A 19,801-nucleotide genomic window follows, 5' to 3' on the forward strand; every position below is an offset into this window, starting at 1 on the left:
TACTGTGTGTACCCGAGGTCTCGTGACTAAGCACACAGCGTAAGAGTTTGACCCTGGAATCCTCCTGTTAACGGGCTCCATCTCTTCTGCCTTCCCCACAGCTTTACAGATCTGTTTCACAGAGAGGAGCAATTAGAGGAGGGACCAGAACTGTAGGAAGCCACGGCTTGTGCTGGCAGAATTTGCCATTGCAAGATGGCGCTGGCATCCGGTGCTCCTCCTAGTAAACAAGTAAACCGCGCGTGTGCTATGGTAAAAGCGCGCCAAAGTCAAAGCCCATCCCGGGGCGTTTTGGCGGGCAACGAGTAAGCAGCCAATCAGAGGTGAACACACCGCTCTAAGGGTATATAAGCAGTGCCTTTTCTGGGCCTGGGGTCTTCCTCCATTTTCATTTGGAATAAACGTTTGCTGCGGAAGGATCCTGGTGTCCGCGTGCATTCTTGCTGGCGAGACGATTACACGCAGGCCACACAGAACATCCCGGTTTGTCCCCACAATGTATACCTTGGCAGTTTAGAAGGCATAGTCCTTTGCACAGCTCTGCCAATGACTATGAGCAGTCAATCCCACACTTGACAAACCCTCTCCCATCCGACTCATTTGAGTTAAAGGAAACACTAACATTCAATGCCCTATCTCTGTCTGATCTAATTACAGGCAGAGCAGGAGCCTCTCAATAGAAGGAGATGCTGGATTTGCCTCCTGGTGGGTTCAGGACTTTGTTGTGGGAGCGAGGTCTTGGCCCCAGTCTGGGCTCATGACTGTCAACCGTGGGTGTGGGCTCTGGTATCTTTGCACGCTCCGCTTCTTTTGAGCTTCCTTTCTCGCCCTGCTGTCCTCTGGGTGTGGAGTTTGCTGTAGCTTTCAGGTCAGACTTAGAGTCTTCGCCTTCACACAGCAAAACATGATCCTTGGGCTTGTTTGGGTGTGCCAGAGGCACAGTGGCAGTGACTGGGGACCCAAATATGTCACTGGTCTTCCCACCGGGTGGATTCAGACGTTGTTGAGTTTGCACAGGAGTTGATTCATCGAAGATCCCACTTCCTTTGCCTCCTGGAGGATTTGTCCTCTTGGGTATGTTTTTAGGTTCTTCAGTTGGTCCAAAAATATTAGATGCCATCCTATTAGGCTTGCTTGAAGGAATACCTTCTTCTGGACTTCCAAAAAGATCGCTTGATTCTCCTCTGGGGGGCTTCATGGATCTGGAGCTCAACTCGCCAGGTTGGCCATCCGCGCCCTGGAACATGTCAGCCACCGCCCCACCCACCCATCTTCTTTGCACCAGCTGTCACAATACCAAGAGATCAAAACAACTGACACATCCACAGACAGAGGGATGTCTAAAAACGAGGGTGGTGTGTAGAGATAACAGAATAAAGATGAAATCCTGTCATTTGTGGCAGCATAGGATGGAAATGAAAGATATTGCATAAGGTGAAATAAGCTAGGCCCAGAAAAACAAATGCTTCACGTTCAAGTTTATTCATGGGAAGTAAAAATGTCAGTCATTCGGGAGTGGAGAGAAGACTAGATGCCAGCAGAAGATAAGGAAGAGAACAGCAAGATGGTGACCGTTTGGGATGGGTACCAAAAAGCAGTAAGAGTGGGAAATGATATTGATATTATAAAGCACAATAGAGAAACTGTACAATAATTAACTATGCATCAAAGTTACTGATACCAAGAATGATGATGCTTCAGAAATGGCAATGCTAATTAGTGGGATTTTTACCATTATATGCCATATACACATATCAAATTGAAACTGTATACCATAAACACATACAAATATGTTACTTAAAATAAAAAACATTTTGAATGAGATGCTGATTTCAAGCCAACAGTAGTCTCTGTGTTTCAGACTTCTCATGTTACTGTCCAGCAGTTGTCTCAGAGAGGAGGCAAGTCTCATCTAAAACTGTCCAGAGTGCAGTGAAGAACATTGCACATGGGGAAAGCATCTCTCTGCCCCAGGTCATGAGAAACACTGGAGAGGGTGAAGAGGTTTGCTCTAATCTGGTGCTGAAGTCCCTGCTGACAGTAGCTCTGACTCCAGTGCATCAGCAACCTTGACCAAAGTTCAGGTAAGTTCAAGAACCTGATTCAACACGAGTATGATCAGTGACTTACCTAGTCATCATCAGAGAGGCTTCCTCCAGCAGCAGACAAGAACAAATGCAAAGACCTACAGACAGACATTGTACAGAGACAGAATCTAAACTAGATGTCTCCATCAAATCCCTCCTCTCAGAGCTCAAGGAATCCCACAGAAGAGGAGGTGAAAGGGTGGACAGAATTAGTGTGAGTGGAGAACTCTAAGAGAACTCAGCCCTCTGAATCAACAAAGCAGGAGAATATGATTTCACAGAAACGGAGACATGGATCTGCAGCCAGTCCTCTACATATTCATGACAGCTATTAGCCTAGGGTTGTTATGGGACTCTCAACTGTGAGAATGAGTGGGCCTCTGACTCCTGTGCCTGTTCTTGGGACCCTTTTCTCCTGTTGGGTTGGGTTGTGCTGGGGCACTCAAAAAGAAGGCACATCTTTGGGAAAGTGAACCATGCCCTGGCATAGGGACTCAGGGTGATCGCCTGCTTTGGGGAGAAGTTAGACTAAAGGGAGGCTGGCATCATCGAGAATATAGTTTTCGAGCAAACGAAGGTCATTGCAGATAACGTGAAAGACTGGAACAAGGTGGTCCTGGCCTATGAACCTCTGTGGGCCATTGGGACTGGCAAGACTGTAACCCCTCAACAGGCCCAGGAAGTACTTGAGAAGCTCTTGACATGGCTGAAATCCAATGTCTCTGAGGGGTGCCTCATTTATGGAGGTTCTATGACTGGAGTAACCTGCAAAGAGCTGGTCAGCCAGCCTGACGTGAATGGCTTCCTCATGGGTGGTGCATCTCTCAAGCCTGAATTTGTGGACGTCATCAACGCCAAACAATGAGAACTGCCCATCCCTCTACCTGTCCAGGTAGAGGACTAGGTTGCCCTTTGGTTACTGCTCTAGTCACATGCTTTGGATGACATCATCTGCCCCATCCGGTGGCCTAATCTACATTGTACCTTCTCGAGCCTTTTACACCTCCCCATAATGGTTGGGACCAGGCTAATCCCTTTACCACTTATAATGGGTAGAATCAAATATGTCACCAATGTGGATTCCTGGGAAGTGAAAGGAGTAGAACTGACTGTCCGTTTGGGCCCTACCAAGTTAAATCACGTTCCATTGGTTTGGGATGGAAACTCATGGTTGGAGCACAGGAAGTGGGCTTCGTGTCACTTTGGCCTGTCGCTTAGATAGCCTTGGGTCTAGCTTCACTCCCAAGCCCTACTGGATGTGTGATGCAGAAATTCAGAGCCTTCAGGTCCGAATTTCAGTATACATTAAGGCTAAGAGCCTCTTACTCTAAGAGGCCTGGGATACTCCCTCCCCCACAGTGCTGAAGTCCTTGTATTGTGTTTGTGAACCATCCTACATGTAAGGGAAATAAACTCCTGGGGAGAGAGAGAGAGTTTTTTTGCTTCATCTTATATTTTATTTTGTCACCTTTGGTTGCTCTTTCTTAGAAGCCCATTCTCTTTTAATGAGAAACAGACAGAGAGTGGATCCTGAGGGAAGGTAAGGAGGACCTGGGAGGACTAGATGAGGGGAAACTATAATTAGGATGTACTGCATGAGAAAAGAATCTATATACAAGCAAGTAAGCAAGTAAGCAGGCAGGCAGGCAGGCAGGCAGGCAGGGAGGCTTTGAGCAGCACTGCCCCCACCAACAAAATAAAAAGAAAGAACAAATGAACCTTGACTCAAGTTCATGACCAGAAGGAGGGTTGGAACTCTGTAAAGGAACTGGCAGCCAACTCTGCTGATGTGCTCGCTGCTCTGAGTACATTCTACTCAGGGCTACACACACCCATGGGTGGTGCCTTTAGATCTTGAAATACCAAGAAACTGTGTCAGTTGCTCAGTCAACATCAGCAGAATCAAAGCCCAGCCAGATAAATCATTTTCCAAAGAGGCTAGTTTCTTTTTCAGTTCTGTTCCTTTTTGATTTTGACTGCGTGCTAGTCAAGACCAAGTAGTCACCTATCTGGGATTCGTTTGCATCCTTCTCCTGACTAATGGAACTTTGATTTTATTCCAAGTAGTGACTAATACAAGTAGATACTGAATACTGAATTTACCAACTTCTCCTGTGACTACTGAGTGTTGATCTTTAAAGGCTCCTTGGGACTGACAGTTGGATTGTGTGTCTCAGTCAGGGTTTGTATTTCTGCACAAAACAATATGACCAAGAAGCAAGTTGAAGAGGAAAAGGTTTATTCAGCTCACACTTCCACATTGCTGTTCATCACTAAAAGAAGTCAGGACAGAACTCACACAGGGCAGGAACTTGGAGGCAGGAGCTGATGCAGAGACCATGGAGGGATGTTATTTACTGGCTTGCTTCCCCTGGCTTGTTCAGCTTGTTTTCTCTCAGGGATGACACCACTCATAATGGGCACTCCCACCCTAGATCACTAATTGAGAAAATGCCTTACAGCTGAATCTCATGGAGGGATTTCCTCAATGGAGGCTCCTTTCTCTGTGATAATTCCAGCTGTGTCATGTGGACACACAAAACCAGCCAGTATAGTGTGCTTTTGTGAAGTCATGCTTTCTTGTTGGGACACAGACATAATGTATGGGACCCTACTAATTCTCTGGACTATGAGATAAACCTGGGAATGAAGACTATTTACGCTGTGGAAAATGTGGAAGAAAAGGGAAAGAGGGTGTGCCTTGGATATTAATTTAGAGCTGCCAAACCAATCTGATATGTCAGTTTTCAACAGACTCCATCTTGCTGGATTCCAATCTGTGTTCCTGTTAGCCGATTCAAACTTATAATTGATGTGCTAGCTATCTGAACTGCCAAGCAGTTTGGCTATTGCTCAATGTCTGCTTCATCTGGATATACAAAAACAAGCCTTTAAGAATAGCAGGACAGGTTTTCATATCTGATTTTGCCTATTCAGATCTTATCTTTTTCTTCCGTTAGCCTGGATGAGTTTGTTATTGCTTATCTTTTGGGCTGGGAGGATGGCACCCACATAATAAGTTGGATATAGTAATGCATGTTGGTAACCTCAGTTCTGCAGGCTTCGGGTAGAGACAGGTGTACCCTCGTAGCTTGCTGGCCAGACACTGTAGTCAATCAACCGGTGAGCTCCAAGTTCAGTGAAGAGAACCTGCCTCAAAAGTTAAAGTGAAGGGGCCTAGAGATATGGTTCAGCAGTTAAGAGCACTTGTTCCTGCAGAAGATCTGGATTTGATTACTAGCACCCACACAGCTGTCATAGCTGCCCATAACTCCAGTTCCCAGGGATCCAATGACCTCTTCTGACCTCCACAGGCACCAGGCATGCACACGTATGCAGATTGACATTCGTGCAAAATACATACATTAAATATATCAAAAGAAAATGTGAAGAAGAAGCCAGGAAGACACTTGCAGTCAGACTCTGGCTTTCACATGTACACACACATTCACACATGCATGCACATGCGTGCACACACTCATGTGCACATGCATGCACACATGGACTTGCACACATACGTATACAATAAGCATGTACATACATGCACGTAACACATTTCATTGATGTTTTGTTCTGTTTTTATTTACTTTGTTTATTTCTGCTACAGTCTGTTGTGGATAGCCCTGGGCTTGTATTTTGATGCTAATTCTGCTTTCCTTGGGAGGGGATGCAGATGTGAACCTACTGCCCACCTTAATTTGTAAAATAAAGGGTAAAGCCAGTGATTGGGCAGTAGAAGGGGAGGTGGATTGGAGAAGTTTGGAGGGGAGGGAGAGAGAGGAAGAAGAAGAAGGAGGAGAGAGAAGATCGCTAAGGATGTACCCATATCTCTAGCAGTCTAAGGTAGTTATTCTTATCAAGGTTAGGTTATTGGGTTAACAATTCCAATTGTGTGGGCATCGTGTGTATTGAGTATTTGCTGATACATAAATCTGTTTGGTTAATCTTTAAGCATTAAGACTCTTCTTTCTACCGGGTACCGCAAGCATGATATTGTCTGGGGTTGAGCCGAGCACTATGAGTGTGGTGGAGTTGGCCCAAGGGCCATGCTTAGAGCCATGGAGTCCACGGAGCTGACCGGTAGAGGCAGCAGCCACACCGACGTCTCATGTGTCCTGGGCTGGCTCTCCTGGCACCTCTGGCCACTGTGAGTGCAGGAACTTAGAGTGGGAATATGGCAGGGCTGCTACAACAGTCCTCATTATTTTTCTTACTGTTAAGTTTAGGTTTCTTTTCCTCTTGTATTTTATTACTCTTTAGGTCACAGAAATTGGCTATTTATTTGAAAATTTTCTCTCTTTTTAACATAGGCCTTGGCTAATGTAAACTTCTTGCTAGTACTGCTTTGTTTCTTCCTGTGGCTTTCATTATGCCAGGATTCTGTTTGCATTTGTTTCCATATATTTTTTAATTTCATTTTTTGATTTTCCATTGACCTGATTGTAATGAGAGAGTATGCTGTTCAGTTTCTATGTATTTGCATAATTAAAAAAAATCTTTCTATTGTTACTGATTTTTAGTTTTATTCCATGTGGGTCATAAAAAATATATGGCATGGTTTTAAGTTTCTTTTTCCATTTTTTAGGTTTATTCTGGGTAAAAGTTTCTGCAACTATCTGTCAGGTCTGGCTGATTCATGTGAATCTTTCTGATTCATCTTCTATCTGAATGACCTGTCCATTCATTGATGAAAATATGGTGCTGAGATCCCCAGAATGGCTCATTTCATCTAACAAAATTGTAAATGCAAGAGAAATTAAGCACACACATATATAATAATAAATAAATATTTAAAAAGGCAAGCTGGTCTTAGACGTAGAAATTATATAATAAAGGATGCAGAAAATATAGAAAATAATGCTACATGCTCTTAGTTTGCTTTCTCTGAGTGTTATTTGGGTGATGTAGCTTTGCCCAGATGGACACATAGAAGAGGAACTGAAGAAAGTGTGTTTATTTACAGACAAAAGGGAGCTAAGAAGGCTATTTGGGCAGCACAGGGTCCCTCTACTGGAGACTAGCGTAAATGCAGGTACAGACGCTTAAGTATTTGTGATTAAGTTGCATTTAAAAAGTCCCTGCCATACATAGACACATTTCTCAGAGATTAAGTCTGTTTGAGGGCCATGTTGCACTATCACCCACACAGTTTTTTGTTTGTTATGACATGTCTGAGTGAATCTGGGCTTTGACTGTAGATGTGTACCCTCCTTCCAGAAGCCACAGACTAAAAGTTGACTTTTAGGGCACGTACAGGTCTTAGGAGTCTGTTAAAAAATGTGCACACATACATGCACAGTCACTTATGCACACACACACATGTGTATAAACACACATGCACGCACATGTGTACACATATGTGTACACACACGTGTGCACACACATAGACACACACCATTCTGATTGTTCCCATACCCCACTACCCTCTTTTATTTCCCTTCTCCTTCTCACAATTTCTTTCCTCTTCCCACAAGTGTCTTTCTCACATTCATATCTTTGACTTGTCTTGTAACCCACTGAGTTTAACCAGGGCAGCCAGTGTGACCATGAGTTTGGGGCCAAGGAACTAGCTTTAGAGAAGGTGGCGTTAATGTCCACGCTCAGCCAGCACTTATTCTTAGCACCCCAGCAGCTCAGAGTCTTTGCAACAAGAGGCCTCTCTGCCTAATGCTGAGGGTAGCATAGCATTTGCCTATGGTGTAAGAGCACATACTGGAAGGCAGATGGTGCTGTGCTAATTTTTTAGAAGTATGATGTTTTAAAAAGTATAATTTGAAAGAAAGTTGGGATATTACATTTTTCCTTTTACTTTTTCGTAGTCTTAAACGTGTCTAGATGTTAAAGAAGACTGAGTTTATCCACTATGATACAACTTCTACCTGAGCCTCTACGGTCTTTTAAAACCCCAGGGGAGGGGCTGGAGAGATGGCTCAGTGGTTAAGAGCACTGACTGTTCTTCCAGAGGTCCTGAGTTCAAATCCCAGCAACCACATGGTGGCTCACAACCATCCGTAATGAGATTGGATGCCCTCTTCTGGTGTGTCTGAAGACAGCTACAGTGTACTCATCAATAAAATAAATAAATAAATATTTAAAAAAAAAAAAAAACCCCAGGGGAGCAGAGGTCTCAGGACACAGCGTACCGTCTGCACTATATAGAAGGCAGGCAGATCTAGATAGAAAAATCACTTGAGTACTATGATTACAATGTAAAAAACAAATGGCTTTGTGTACATATATATCAAATATAATATAATAATATCCATTACATTTCATAGCCACAACAACAGCAAAACCTTAAAATTGAAATCTTTCAATTTGAAGTCCATTTTTGTAGGGTCTGGGTTTTCAGATGTGTCTTGGTTTCCCTCTAGTGGTAGCTGAGGCAAATTGAATTAAAATCTGGTACTCCTTTTTGAAATTTTACTTATTTGCCTCTCTTTTCAATAAAATAAATATTTAGTCAGGTTACAATGTGTGGGCTCGTTCTGGGATCTTCTTACATCTGTCTTTACACTTGGTTCTTATTTGTCCTTTTTCCCCGCCTGTGGTCCTTCCTCTTCCTCCCTACAGATAGATGGTCCCCCCCCCTCAGTAAAGCTTATTTATTTACATAAGAATAAAAATTTGAATACTTAAATATCAGTAATGATGGCTGGAATATATGCAGTTAAACCAAACGTTTTGGAATCTTTAACACTCAAGTTATTTTGAATTTGTTCTTCCAATGTTTTCCAGGATGTTTTTTATTGTTATTTGAAGTTTTCTTGCATATATTTTTTGATGATGGTAGTGTATGAATGTACATGTATTTATTTCTAAAAAAATCAGTCCTATGTTCAGATATAGATGTCAAAATTTTTATGCTTTATATAATACATAATACATATATATATTTATACATGTTTTGGAAAAAAGTTAAGTTTTGGCCTGCCGCTTCCCCTCGCCCTCCCGCCTCTCCTCACAGGGCCCGGCTCAGCCCGGTCATGTCCACTCTGGACTCTCCCCACATCCCTACAATAAACCTTCTTTCCCACTAAAAAAAAAAAAAAAAAAAAAAAAAAGTTAAGTTTTGAGAGAAACCACATTCATGTGAGTTGTTTTTTTTTTGTAAAAGTTAATATATTACAAAAGTGCCAAATCTGAACCTTGTCAACACTTTATCATAGGGAGCTCAGAAGACAGAACACCATTGGTGTCTTAGTTAGAGTTTTTATTGCTCTGATAAAACACTGTGACCAAAAGCAGCTTGGGTTGGAAAGGGTTTATCTTGTTTACATTTTCGAATCACAGTTCATTTGGAAGAAAATCAGGGCTGGAATCTGGAGGCAGGAGCTGGTACAGAGGCTGTGGAGGCGTGCTGCTTACTGGCTTGTTCCCCATGGCGTGGGGTGTGGCACCGCCCACAGTGGGCTGAGCCTACATTAAACCCTAAGAAAAGGCCCCACAGCCCTGTCTAAAGCCAGTCTCGCAGAGACAGTTTCTTAGTGAGGTTTCCTCCTTCAGATAACTCTAGTTTATGTTAAGATGATATAAAACTATCCAGGACAGTGAGGAAATGAACTGAAGGAGATCAACTCAGTCCAGAAACCACTGTCACCACCATTATCAAGAATGAGAGATAGAACTGAGGGCCTCCTATGTGCTCAGTACACAATCTACCCCAATCCAGTAGCTAGTTCCGGGTGCCTTCCTCAATCATCCTCTACCTTATTTTTTAAGACAGGCTCTCTTCACTGAACCCAGGACTTTCTGGTTTGCCTAGTGAACTCCAGGGCCTCACCTTTAGGCCATCTCCCAGTGCTGAGGTTAGAGATGAGCACTGCAGAGCCCAGCTTTTCTGTGGGTGCTGGAGATCCAAACTTGGATCCTCATACTTACACAGCAAACACTTTGCCCACACAACTACCTCCATGATATTAAGGGATATTTTTGTGTGTGCGGGGTTAAAAATCAGGGAAGATGAAGGGAGTATCTGAAAGGAAAAGCCGGCTCTTACTCTAGAGTCTTGTGTGGCTTCCTGGTTGATTGAGAGTCAGGACTTGAACACATCAAATAAAGAAAGACAAGTGTCAGAGATGGGATGTTTTCCTAAAAACATCCCAGACAAGGATGTTAAAAACAACAAAGAAAAGATGGCCAGGAGGAGGATGTTTATAAACCTGGCTTCACTGCGTTAGAACGCCCTCTCACCCCTAATGGAAACAAGCATTGCACAAAAGCACTTGTGAGAGGGCATGCCTTAAGATAAGAAAAAAAAGTAGCCAACTTGGTATTGTTTTTCTCAATTTTAAAACTTATTTAAAATTTAAGCCTTTATACCTTGTTTTAGGATGGCACTGGTGCCATTGTCAGTCACAGGCTCAATGTACCAACTTCAATTACTCTTCCCACTCACATCTGGAGCCTTCAGATGTAATTACTGTTGTGTTTTATGAGGGGGGGGATGGAGAGGAACAGGAAGGGAAAGAGTGAGAGTGAGAACAAGGGGCATGTTTGGTGCAGGGGAGGGGGTGCCTCTGGGGGCCCATGTTGAGGCATTCCTTCCCTCTCAGGGACCAGCCACACAATGGTATAGTGTAGAATAGAGTTTATTTGGGGCACTGGAGTGAAAATAGATGTGGACGATGTGGTCCAGATTAGAGGTGGGCCTTCCCACTTAAGGTTAAACAAAAGTCCCTCATAGGCATGCCTCTCCATTTTTGGTTTTAGTTAATTGCAGATGTAAACAAACTGACCACCAAGAATAGCCATGGCACCAGGGACTGACTGGTCCCAGTTGGCATCCTTCACCTCTCTAGCAGCTGACTGAGCTGTTGCCTAGGGTTTTCTTGGCTTTGTTCCAGGGATCTTCCATTCAGCAGCTTTGAGCAGGTTAGAGCTGGCCCCAAGGGTGTTGGTCTCGGCTTTGCAGATACTGCAGAACAAGGCCTGGTGCCCAAGTGCTTGGGTTTTTGTGTTTTTGTTTTTCCTACTTGTTTGCTAATGTCTCCAGACCCAGATGCAGAAGGGAGAGCAGTAGAATTCTTCTTTTGGTGGGAAGAGTTACATCACCAGGGAGAAAGGAAGGCTGGAGGACATTTAGTCCATTTGCTGTAGGGTGCTAGGCTGAGGTGAAGGCTGTAGGTTAGACAGGATGTCAGGAAAAGGTGTTGAGAAGAAGAATGGGGAGGAAGATCACGTTTTTCTTGTCACAGCTTTTCCTGTGGCTGTCCACTTATTGGTACAAGTGAACTGCATAGTATAAAGCTCACTCAGGAGGGGATGTTTTTTGATCAGGCAGATCCAGAAGCCAAAGTCAGCTCCAGAGACTGCTGGGGAAGGGAAAACTGATAAGACAAGGACATACGTGAAAAGGAGAGACACCATGACAACATTTCAAAATATCTCGTACCATGCAGCCTCAGAAGTTACTTTATCTCATCCCAGGTAATCAAGAGCTGTCTGAAAGCAAAAGCTCATAAAATTGTACAGAAAGAGTTTGAGAAAAGCCAGAGGCGATATTTAAAGCAGCAACCACACACTGACAAAAAGGTATCACTGTTCTGTGGATATCTGAGGGGAAATGGACATCTTACAACAGTTCTTTTCATCAGTTGTGTTCAGAGAACAAAGGGACAACGTCTGTGGCCTTTTTTATTACATTTGTGGCTGGGACTTTAACAAGATGATTAATGACCCAAGCAGGGCATTATTTCAGACACGGGAGGATGAGAGGCTGACACAAGGTTGCTACTTCCAGTGAGCTCATCTCTCCAGAGACTGAATGAAGACAGCAAGTGCAGCCAAGGGAAATGTACCTCATTCTCAAATCTCCTTCCCCTCTCCCCTGTTCCTTCTCTTCCTCCACTCTCTCCTCTGTCTCTCTTTTTTCTCTCCTCTTCTTGGCTTCAGATGCCAGGGTCCCAGCTTCCTCCAGTAACGTGAGGTCAGTAGTGTCTGCCTCTCAGACTACTGAGCAGTCTACCGTAAACCTGTGATCTGGTCTCTCTCCTTAGGCTCTTTTAACATTTATATCTCCTTTGCTTGTCTGATGTTGAAAACAGTTTTAGTTTTAAATAATAATTAACTTCAAAAAATTTCAAAGGCCCTATTTTTTACCTTTAGGAACTTTAACATATTTGCTACATCATACTTTTTCCTTTTACAAAAATGTAAACACACATATACATGTCAACCCTCCACTCACATAGGCACACATATACCCATCTCTCTTTCTCACACACACATGTGCACGCACACACAAACACACACACACACACACACACACACACACACACACACACAATACCTACCACATTATTATGCAATTTTGTTCATCTTAGGAACTGCTTGAGAATATCTTGTAATATCATTCCCTGTGAACTCTTTGTATTGTACTGAATATTCCTAAAAATGGATATTCCTTCATAGTTTCCTTGTGCACAGTTGTCAAATGTGGACAGTATAGAAACAATACTTTTATTCTGTGTTCCACCATGTATCATGACAGTCATGCTACAAAAGTTGGATATAGTTCCCTTCTAATGCAAGACCCAGGTAGGTTCCTATACTGTGATTTTGATGTGTTGTGTCTTGTTGTGCTTGTATCCAAATCTGGAAGATTTTTACTTCTATGTTTGTTTTTATCTGCTATGACACTGACACTTTCAAAGGACACAAGATGGCTCTTTTATGGCTTTTAAGGACACAAGTGGCTTACCACTTTGTCTAATGTTTCCCAGTGATTAGATCTGCCTGCCTACCTACATAATACATCAGTAACACATCCTTTGTAGAGTATTGTGTCTCAGGCGTGGTATCTGTCTGATGTTTAATGACATTGTTTCTTTGCTACAGTAGAAAACAATTAATGCAGAGACCCATAGCCAGTCAAATCACAGAGAAACAGAGACTGCTCATAGAGAGCTGAGATCCACAGCCAGTCAAATCACAGAGAAACAGAGACTGCTCATAGAGTGCTCAGCTCTAAGTGGGACATTTGTATTACCCTGTCTTAGTTAGGGTTTTACTGTTGTGAACAGAAATCATGACCAAGACAACTCTTATAAGGACAACTTTTAATTGGGGCTGGCTTGCAGGTTCAGAGGTTTAGAGATTCAGTTCATTGTCATCAAGGTTGGAACATAGCAGCATCCAGGCAGGCATGGTGCAGGAGGAGCTGAGAGTTCTACATCTTTATCTGAAGGTTGCTAGCAGAATACTGACTTCCAGGCAGTTAGGATGAGATTCTTAAAGCCCACATCCACAGTGATACACCTACTCCAACAAGGCCACACCTACTCCAACAGGGCTATACCTTTTAATAGTGCCACTCCCTGGGCCAAACATATACCAACTGTTACATGCCCTCATGTCTCAAAGCTCAGAGATCATTAAGGAAAAGGAGATTGAAAAGGTTGTAAGAGCAAGAGATGGTGGTCATCTGTACAAAGTATCTGTTGGATATTACAGGATATTACTGTGCACACATAAACTCACAGTGGTTGTTCTGTGACTTCATGCACAAGATCTGTACAAGGTCAGATGGCCTAAATCCCAGCATAGACACGGATTTTTGAGGTCTCACACCTTGCCAAAAAGATACTAGCAATTGATGGTTTCTGGAGAGTAGAAAGGTTTGCTTTCTTTAGGAGTTCCCTCTACCAGGCTACCCATGTTCCAGAAAAGGATAGTCCTCTATGCATGCGCACATGATCAACAGTAACACGTTCAGTGAGCTTAAAAAACAAACACATGAAGTTGGAGGGTGTAGGGGATGGATTGGAAGAGAGGGAATGGGGGAGTGAATTTGATCAAAGTATATTATATAACATCCTCAACTGAAAAGAGAGAGAGAGAGAACCTCAGCTGATATTAACAGCAGAGAACCTAGTTTTTGGCTACCTACATGGTCTTAAGACTTAACAGTAAAGAATGGAGTAATACAAAACAGAAAGAAGGAAGGTAAACTTTACAAAAAAGCTCTGCATTAGTCAGGGTTCTCTAGAGTAACAAAACTTACGGGATGAATCTCTGTATATAGAAAGGGGATTTATTAGACTTACAGGCTGTGGTCCAGATAACCCAACAAAAAGGCTAGCTATGAATGTTTTCCAGTAGTTGTTCAGTTTCCAAGGCTGGATGTCTCAGCTGGTCTTCACTATATACTGGAATCCTGAAGAAGTAGGCTCCACTGCCTGTGAAGGAAGGGACATGCTAGCTGTCAGCTACGCCAGCATAGCTGACTGAGTTCCTTGGATCGGCGGAGGGTTGAGGGCGAGAGAAAGAAGATAGTCATCTGGTAAAGAACCAAATGCTATATTTTCAACTACATAGCTCCCTTTTATACTCCCCACAAAACAGAAACACAAACAGGAACAGGAATAAAAACAGGAACAAGGAGACACACTCGGCAGCCTACCACCCAAGCTTGGATTTCTCCTTGAGCAGTCTCCTCAGGGAAAGTCATAGAGATGGGGGAAATGGGTACAACAGCACAGGTCCAGAGGACGGTGACTCAAAATTCACCCTTTTTCTTTTAATTAGACGCCGAGCGGAGACAGAGACCAGACCCTCAGTGAAAATTGGGGATATTGTAATGACCCCCAGCCCCCTTCCATTGTACAGTGAGGTGGTATGGTCATACCCATCCCGGTGTCTTTTTCCTGAGGAGGGGAACTGTATCAACACCAACCCCAATGCAGCCAGGCATATCTCTCAGGGAAAACTCCCTTGCAGTCCCGGCTGCAGCTCGGGCCTAGGTTGTAGCATGGTCAGCCACACTTGAGCAGAGGGATCCCCTCGACCATGTAAAAGCACCAATCCTCACACAACACCTTGAGATTGTACCTGTTGTGCCCAAAGGCAGCACAGACGCCCAAAAACAAGCATCAGCAAAATTAGGTTAAAAATTAGGTTACTGCCAAGGAAGTAACTCCAGCCCACTCTTTCACCAGCATTCCCACTTGAAGAAACATGCTCAAGATAGATGACCTATCAATAGGATCAACTCTGGTATTAATAACTAATACAATCTTATTAAAGAGCTGCCGAGTAAGATTATAACAAGTAGCATTCCAAGAGCCAGAAATCAACTGATTCAAATACTTAACAGAAGAGGAAGCATTAATTACATGCACGGGTGTAACACAAATGGCATGAAAGAAGGGATCATAGCTAACAACATGTCTGGTGGATAACATAAAATCTACTTGTTCTTGAACCAAAGCAATTTGTTGATTTGAATATAAAACAGCAATATGAAAATGAGACTGAATATCACTCTGAGAAAGCAATGTATCTGTACCCTCCCCGAAAGTTCATTCAATGTCTGGGCAGTTTGTTTGTTGCTGGATAAGGCAATGCCTGCAACCACGGTGGCCCCTGCAGCAATGGCAATGGTGGCAATGATCCCGGCAGTAATTCTGAGATCTCTTTTCTGTCGCTTCTAGACGATAACTTCGGCCCCATCAGACTCCACTTGGTATCGCCATAAGTCCACACCAACAATTTGCTAAAAAACAAGACTCAGCAGAACAATTTAGCCCCCCCCCCCCCTGATCTGATTAAACAAAACAAAAGGAAAGGGGTCATATCAAGACAGGCACGGGGGCATCAAGGCTCACACTCATCAATATCAGTGGATTTTGGACCAGGCTCCATTATTCCATTCCCTTTACCGGGCTCATCCACAGGGCGAACACAACACTCGGGAATCCAAAGAGGCCCATCTGCATTTTTTGGAAAGACAAAAACCGATCCTCTAATCCTTAATAACACTGGATCAGGGCCCTTCCAAACCCCGTCAGCTATGCCAGCATAGCTGACTGAGTTCCTTGGATCGGCGGAGGGTTGAGGGTGAAAGAAAGAAAGACAAGGAGTCATCTGGTAAAGAACCAAATGCTATATTTTCAACTGCGAAACTCCCTTTTATACTCCCCACAAAACAGGAACACAAACAGGAACAGGAATAAAAACAGGAACAAGGAGACACACTCGGCAGCCTACCACCCAAGCTTGGATTTCTCCTTGAGCAGTCTCCTCAGGGAAATGCATAGAGATGGGGGAACAGGCACAACAGCACAGGTGCAGAGGACGGTGACTCACAGCTAGCAAGGTGAGGGGGCAAGCAGGCAAAGAGGAACACTTTCCTTCTTCTGTGTCCTTTATAAAGGCTTCCAGTAGAAGGTGGGGCTCAGATCAGAGGTGTGTCTCCCAGATCAAAATATCTAAAGTTGTGTCTTCTTACTACAAAGATTTACATCAGAAGTAAGCATTCCCACTTCATATTAAGTCAAGATCCATCACAGATGTACCCTTCATTCTTGGGTTTTGGTTAATTTCAGATGTAGTCAAGTTGACAACACAGAGCAGTCATCACAGATACCAAGATTCAGGCCTTACCTCCTCTCCGTGGATTACTGCAACGCCAGGCAGGGCAGGCAAAGTCACCCAGCTATACAGGTGAAAGTGTTCTCGTGCTCTTCCCAGCTATAAACAGAGAACTATTTATGTATTTGTAATAATCTAATAATCTCATCTGCTTCCCATGCCACTCCTATTGGTAAACCGTTTTAGAATCAGATCTTTAGATCTTCCTGGTTTAGTTACAATCCTTGTAAACAATGGAACTCATAGATTTAACTGCTATCTTCATTCTGTCTCTCTGTTTACAGTCAATCAAGCTGAGTGACTGAGTATACTTACATAGCTGAACCCCTGAATCCATCCAACTTCTGCAGTCACAACCCCATCTGGTTCTCCTCACTACCCCCCAACCAATCACTAAACTACCACTATCAGGTCTCAGTTTATCCAAGACAAGCCTTAAGGACAGCACACTCCCACTTAAACCAGTTACATACTCAGCTCTTGATCTTATTCCAGAGAAGCAATCATTGGAGAGTCATCCATTGATTTCTCCACTTACCCCTGTGTCTGAGTCCCCATGCTTCTCATACAACTACTGTTAATCACAAAAGCCAGAGCTACAAGAGGCAGGATGGCAGAGTGATATCTTTGCTCAGTTCTTAGCTGTGGGATGAACTTGGGCAAAGGTACTTGATGTTTTTTGAGTGTTATTATGTGGAGGTGACACCTTCTTGTAGCATGTCATGAAAATCAAGTAAGAATTTTTATAGCACATGGTGATGGAAGAGCATGTCGATGAATGTTGCAGTTTCAGGTTAAAAGCACAACTGTAACAGTGATATAGAAATTCTGGCTGAAACATTTAGCATCCTCACTTGGGCCCACAGGGCAACCAAATGCTGGATGAAGGCCTTTTATCGCTGTAGTTTAAAACTCGCCCAGGCGTGGGGCTCGTAGGGGGCACCAGCACACTGCGGCCGAGGCTGAGGCAGTCCTCAGAGCCGAGGCTCAGTCGGCAGTCCTCGGGACTCAGCGGCACCCCCAGCTGATGGTTCGATCTTGCTGTAGCGGTGGCACTCCCCCAGCATGGGACCTAGTGCAGCCCAGTGGCCAGAGAGGGAGTCCCCGGAGCAGGGACAGAGGCAGCCAGTAAGGGCGCAGGTGCACCGGCGCTGCTGCTGGGGACGGAGCCCTGTGAACAGCTGCAGTAGGGAGCGCAGAGGCTTTTACAGTGGACGAGTTTCCCACTTACACAAGAGAGTCCAAAGTTCCAGGAGACACGTGGAATCTAAGATATGGAAGTTTTATTGGTCATGTTGATGGTTGTATCTAGATGGTGGTGCTCTCCCCCAAAATGCCAGGAGGGGCCCCTTATATTGGAGAGGGGGGGAAGAGGAGGGGCTAGGAAGATTAAAACTTAGTTATGTACACCCTGGCCTTTAGGTAATTCATTAATATGTAAATCTTGAGGCAGAGGTCTGTTAGTCAGACCCTCTACCTGTGCCTTATGTGACCCACCATGCAGGTGAAATGGAGATCTCTGGGTTCTGGGGGCATGGCCAAACACCCCAGGATGTCTTCTACGTCCGACATAGTTCCATCTCCATTTTGCTTCGACTGAAGGCACAGGGTAAGTCATTGTCCTTCACCTCTCTTCTTGAGTCACGTTGTGTCTTATTTAGGGTTTTACTGCTGTGAACAGACACCTTGATCAAGGTAACTCTTGTAAGGACAACATATATTTGGGGCTGGCTTACAGATTCAGAGGTTCAGTCCATTATCATCAAGGCAGGACCACGGCAGCATCCAGGCAGGCATAGTGCAGGAGGTGCTGAGAATTCTACATCTTTATCTCAAGGCTGCCAGCAGAATACTGGCTCCCAGGCAACTAGGACAATGGCATTAAAGCTCACGCCCACAAGGCTACTCCTACTCCAACAAAGTCACGCCTCCCAACAGTGCCATTCCCAGGCCAAGCATATACAAACCGTCTCACCTTGGATCCCATGGGACAGTATTGTTGTGGGAGGTGTTAAATGAATGGCAAGGTTTCCTGCGCTATGACTCACACAGGCGGGCCACATGGCACCAGAGCTCCAAAATCTCTCCACTCAGCTTGCTAAGTTCCCTTTAGTTGGCACTACCTCGCCAGCCCCATGCTTCAAAACCCCCACAGCCTTTGTGGTGCACATCAGGTAAATCCATGCTTTGCTGCCATACCTTTCCCTCTTGAACTCAGTCGAGTCATTTCAAGAAGAAAAACACCACACAAACTTAGTTCAGAAACAATGGTAACTCAGTCTCTGGGCACAACAACTAGAATGTAAGCATATTAAATCTAAATCCTCTGGTGGTGAATCCTGGCAGATAAACCATATAAACAGGGAGACGCTAGTTGCTACATCTTGCCCTATTGCTATCCAGTCTGAAAAAAGACCCTCTCTCCCTCCTGCTTCCTCTCTTCCCCTATCCAACCCAGAAGTCCTGTCTACTCACCCAGTGGTTGGCTCCTTTATTCATTAAGGAATGGTTCACAAAAAGTCACCTGAGTATGTGACTCATTTCTCCTTTGCAGCCCCTTGCAGGAGAGTGGAATTAGCATTAGATACAAACAGCACCAGACTCACCCACAACATAGTATCTCTCATGAGAGCACTTATCCAAGAAGATAAGGCCACGCCCTGGACCTGAACTAACAGTCTGGTAGGAGCCATATTGATTCCTGTATGCAATGGTAAAATATAGACATCTTCGGATTTCCTTCTCGAACCAGAAATGAAACAAGGATTGACTAGACCATACCTGGGTGGAGACTTTTTAAATATGCAGACCTCCATAATTCCCTTCTAATTCTTTCTTACTTAAACTTCATGTGGGTACCCTGAGGAAGGCTTTGTGTGTTCCTCCTTCCAATGTGGCCGCTCTACATACGTCTCATACGTCTGCTTCACACTGTTATATTTCTGTAAGTTGCATAAAGGAGGCATGTTTGGCAGCTTTGAGTGATCAGGTGGCAGGTTCTCATTTATACCTTGAAAATGTCCATTAGCATAGCTGTTCAGCACTCCACGGACCCTTACATGGGAAGATGAAATGCATTTGGATTACAGAGAACTTGATTCTCAACTAAAGTTCAGTAAACAATTTCCAATATTCTAATAGTGTTGTATGGGGTGATACTATTGCACAGTAGCTTCTATTTTAATCATTACTAACTCGTTTGTAGTGTTGGTGTGAGGTTGTGGCATTTTTGTGCTACCCTTTGTTTTCCTTGTGTAGCCTCAGAGCATCAACAGACATGGAGTGTAGTCTGCACCGGCTCATTCATGTTCTTGTTCATCTGCTATCTGTTTAATTTCTGT

The 19,801-nt window shown here is 43.9% G+C and overlaps 1 protein-coding gene and 1 pseudogene across 1 annotated transcript; one reads left to right on the top strand and one right to left on the bottom strand.

Annotated features, from left to right (window-relative positions):
• Window positions 1-621: 621 nt before the first annotated feature.
• On the bottom strand, window positions 622-1,246 carry LOC114626359 (jupiter microtubule associated homolog 2). The gene has a single exon (XM_028773748.1). The coding sequence runs from the start codon at window positions 1,244-1,246 to the stop codon at window positions 674-676; it is 573 nt and encodes a 190-aa protein (XP_028629581.1). The 3' UTR covers window positions 622-673.
• A 285-nt stretch (window positions 1,247-1,531) lies between these two features.
• Window positions 1,532-2,952, top strand: LOC114626320 (annotated as a pseudogene).
• Window positions 2,953-19,801: the final 16,849 nt, after the last annotated feature.

This window comes from Grammomys surdaster, unplaced genomic scaffold (genome assembly GCF_004785775.1).
Source record: "Grammomys surdaster isolate TR1022 unplaced genomic scaffold, NIH_TR_1.0 233, whole genome shotgun sequence".
NCBI classification, from domain to species: domain Eukaryota; kingdom Metazoa; phylum Chordata; class Mammalia; order Rodentia; family Muridae; genus Grammomys; species Grammomys surdaster.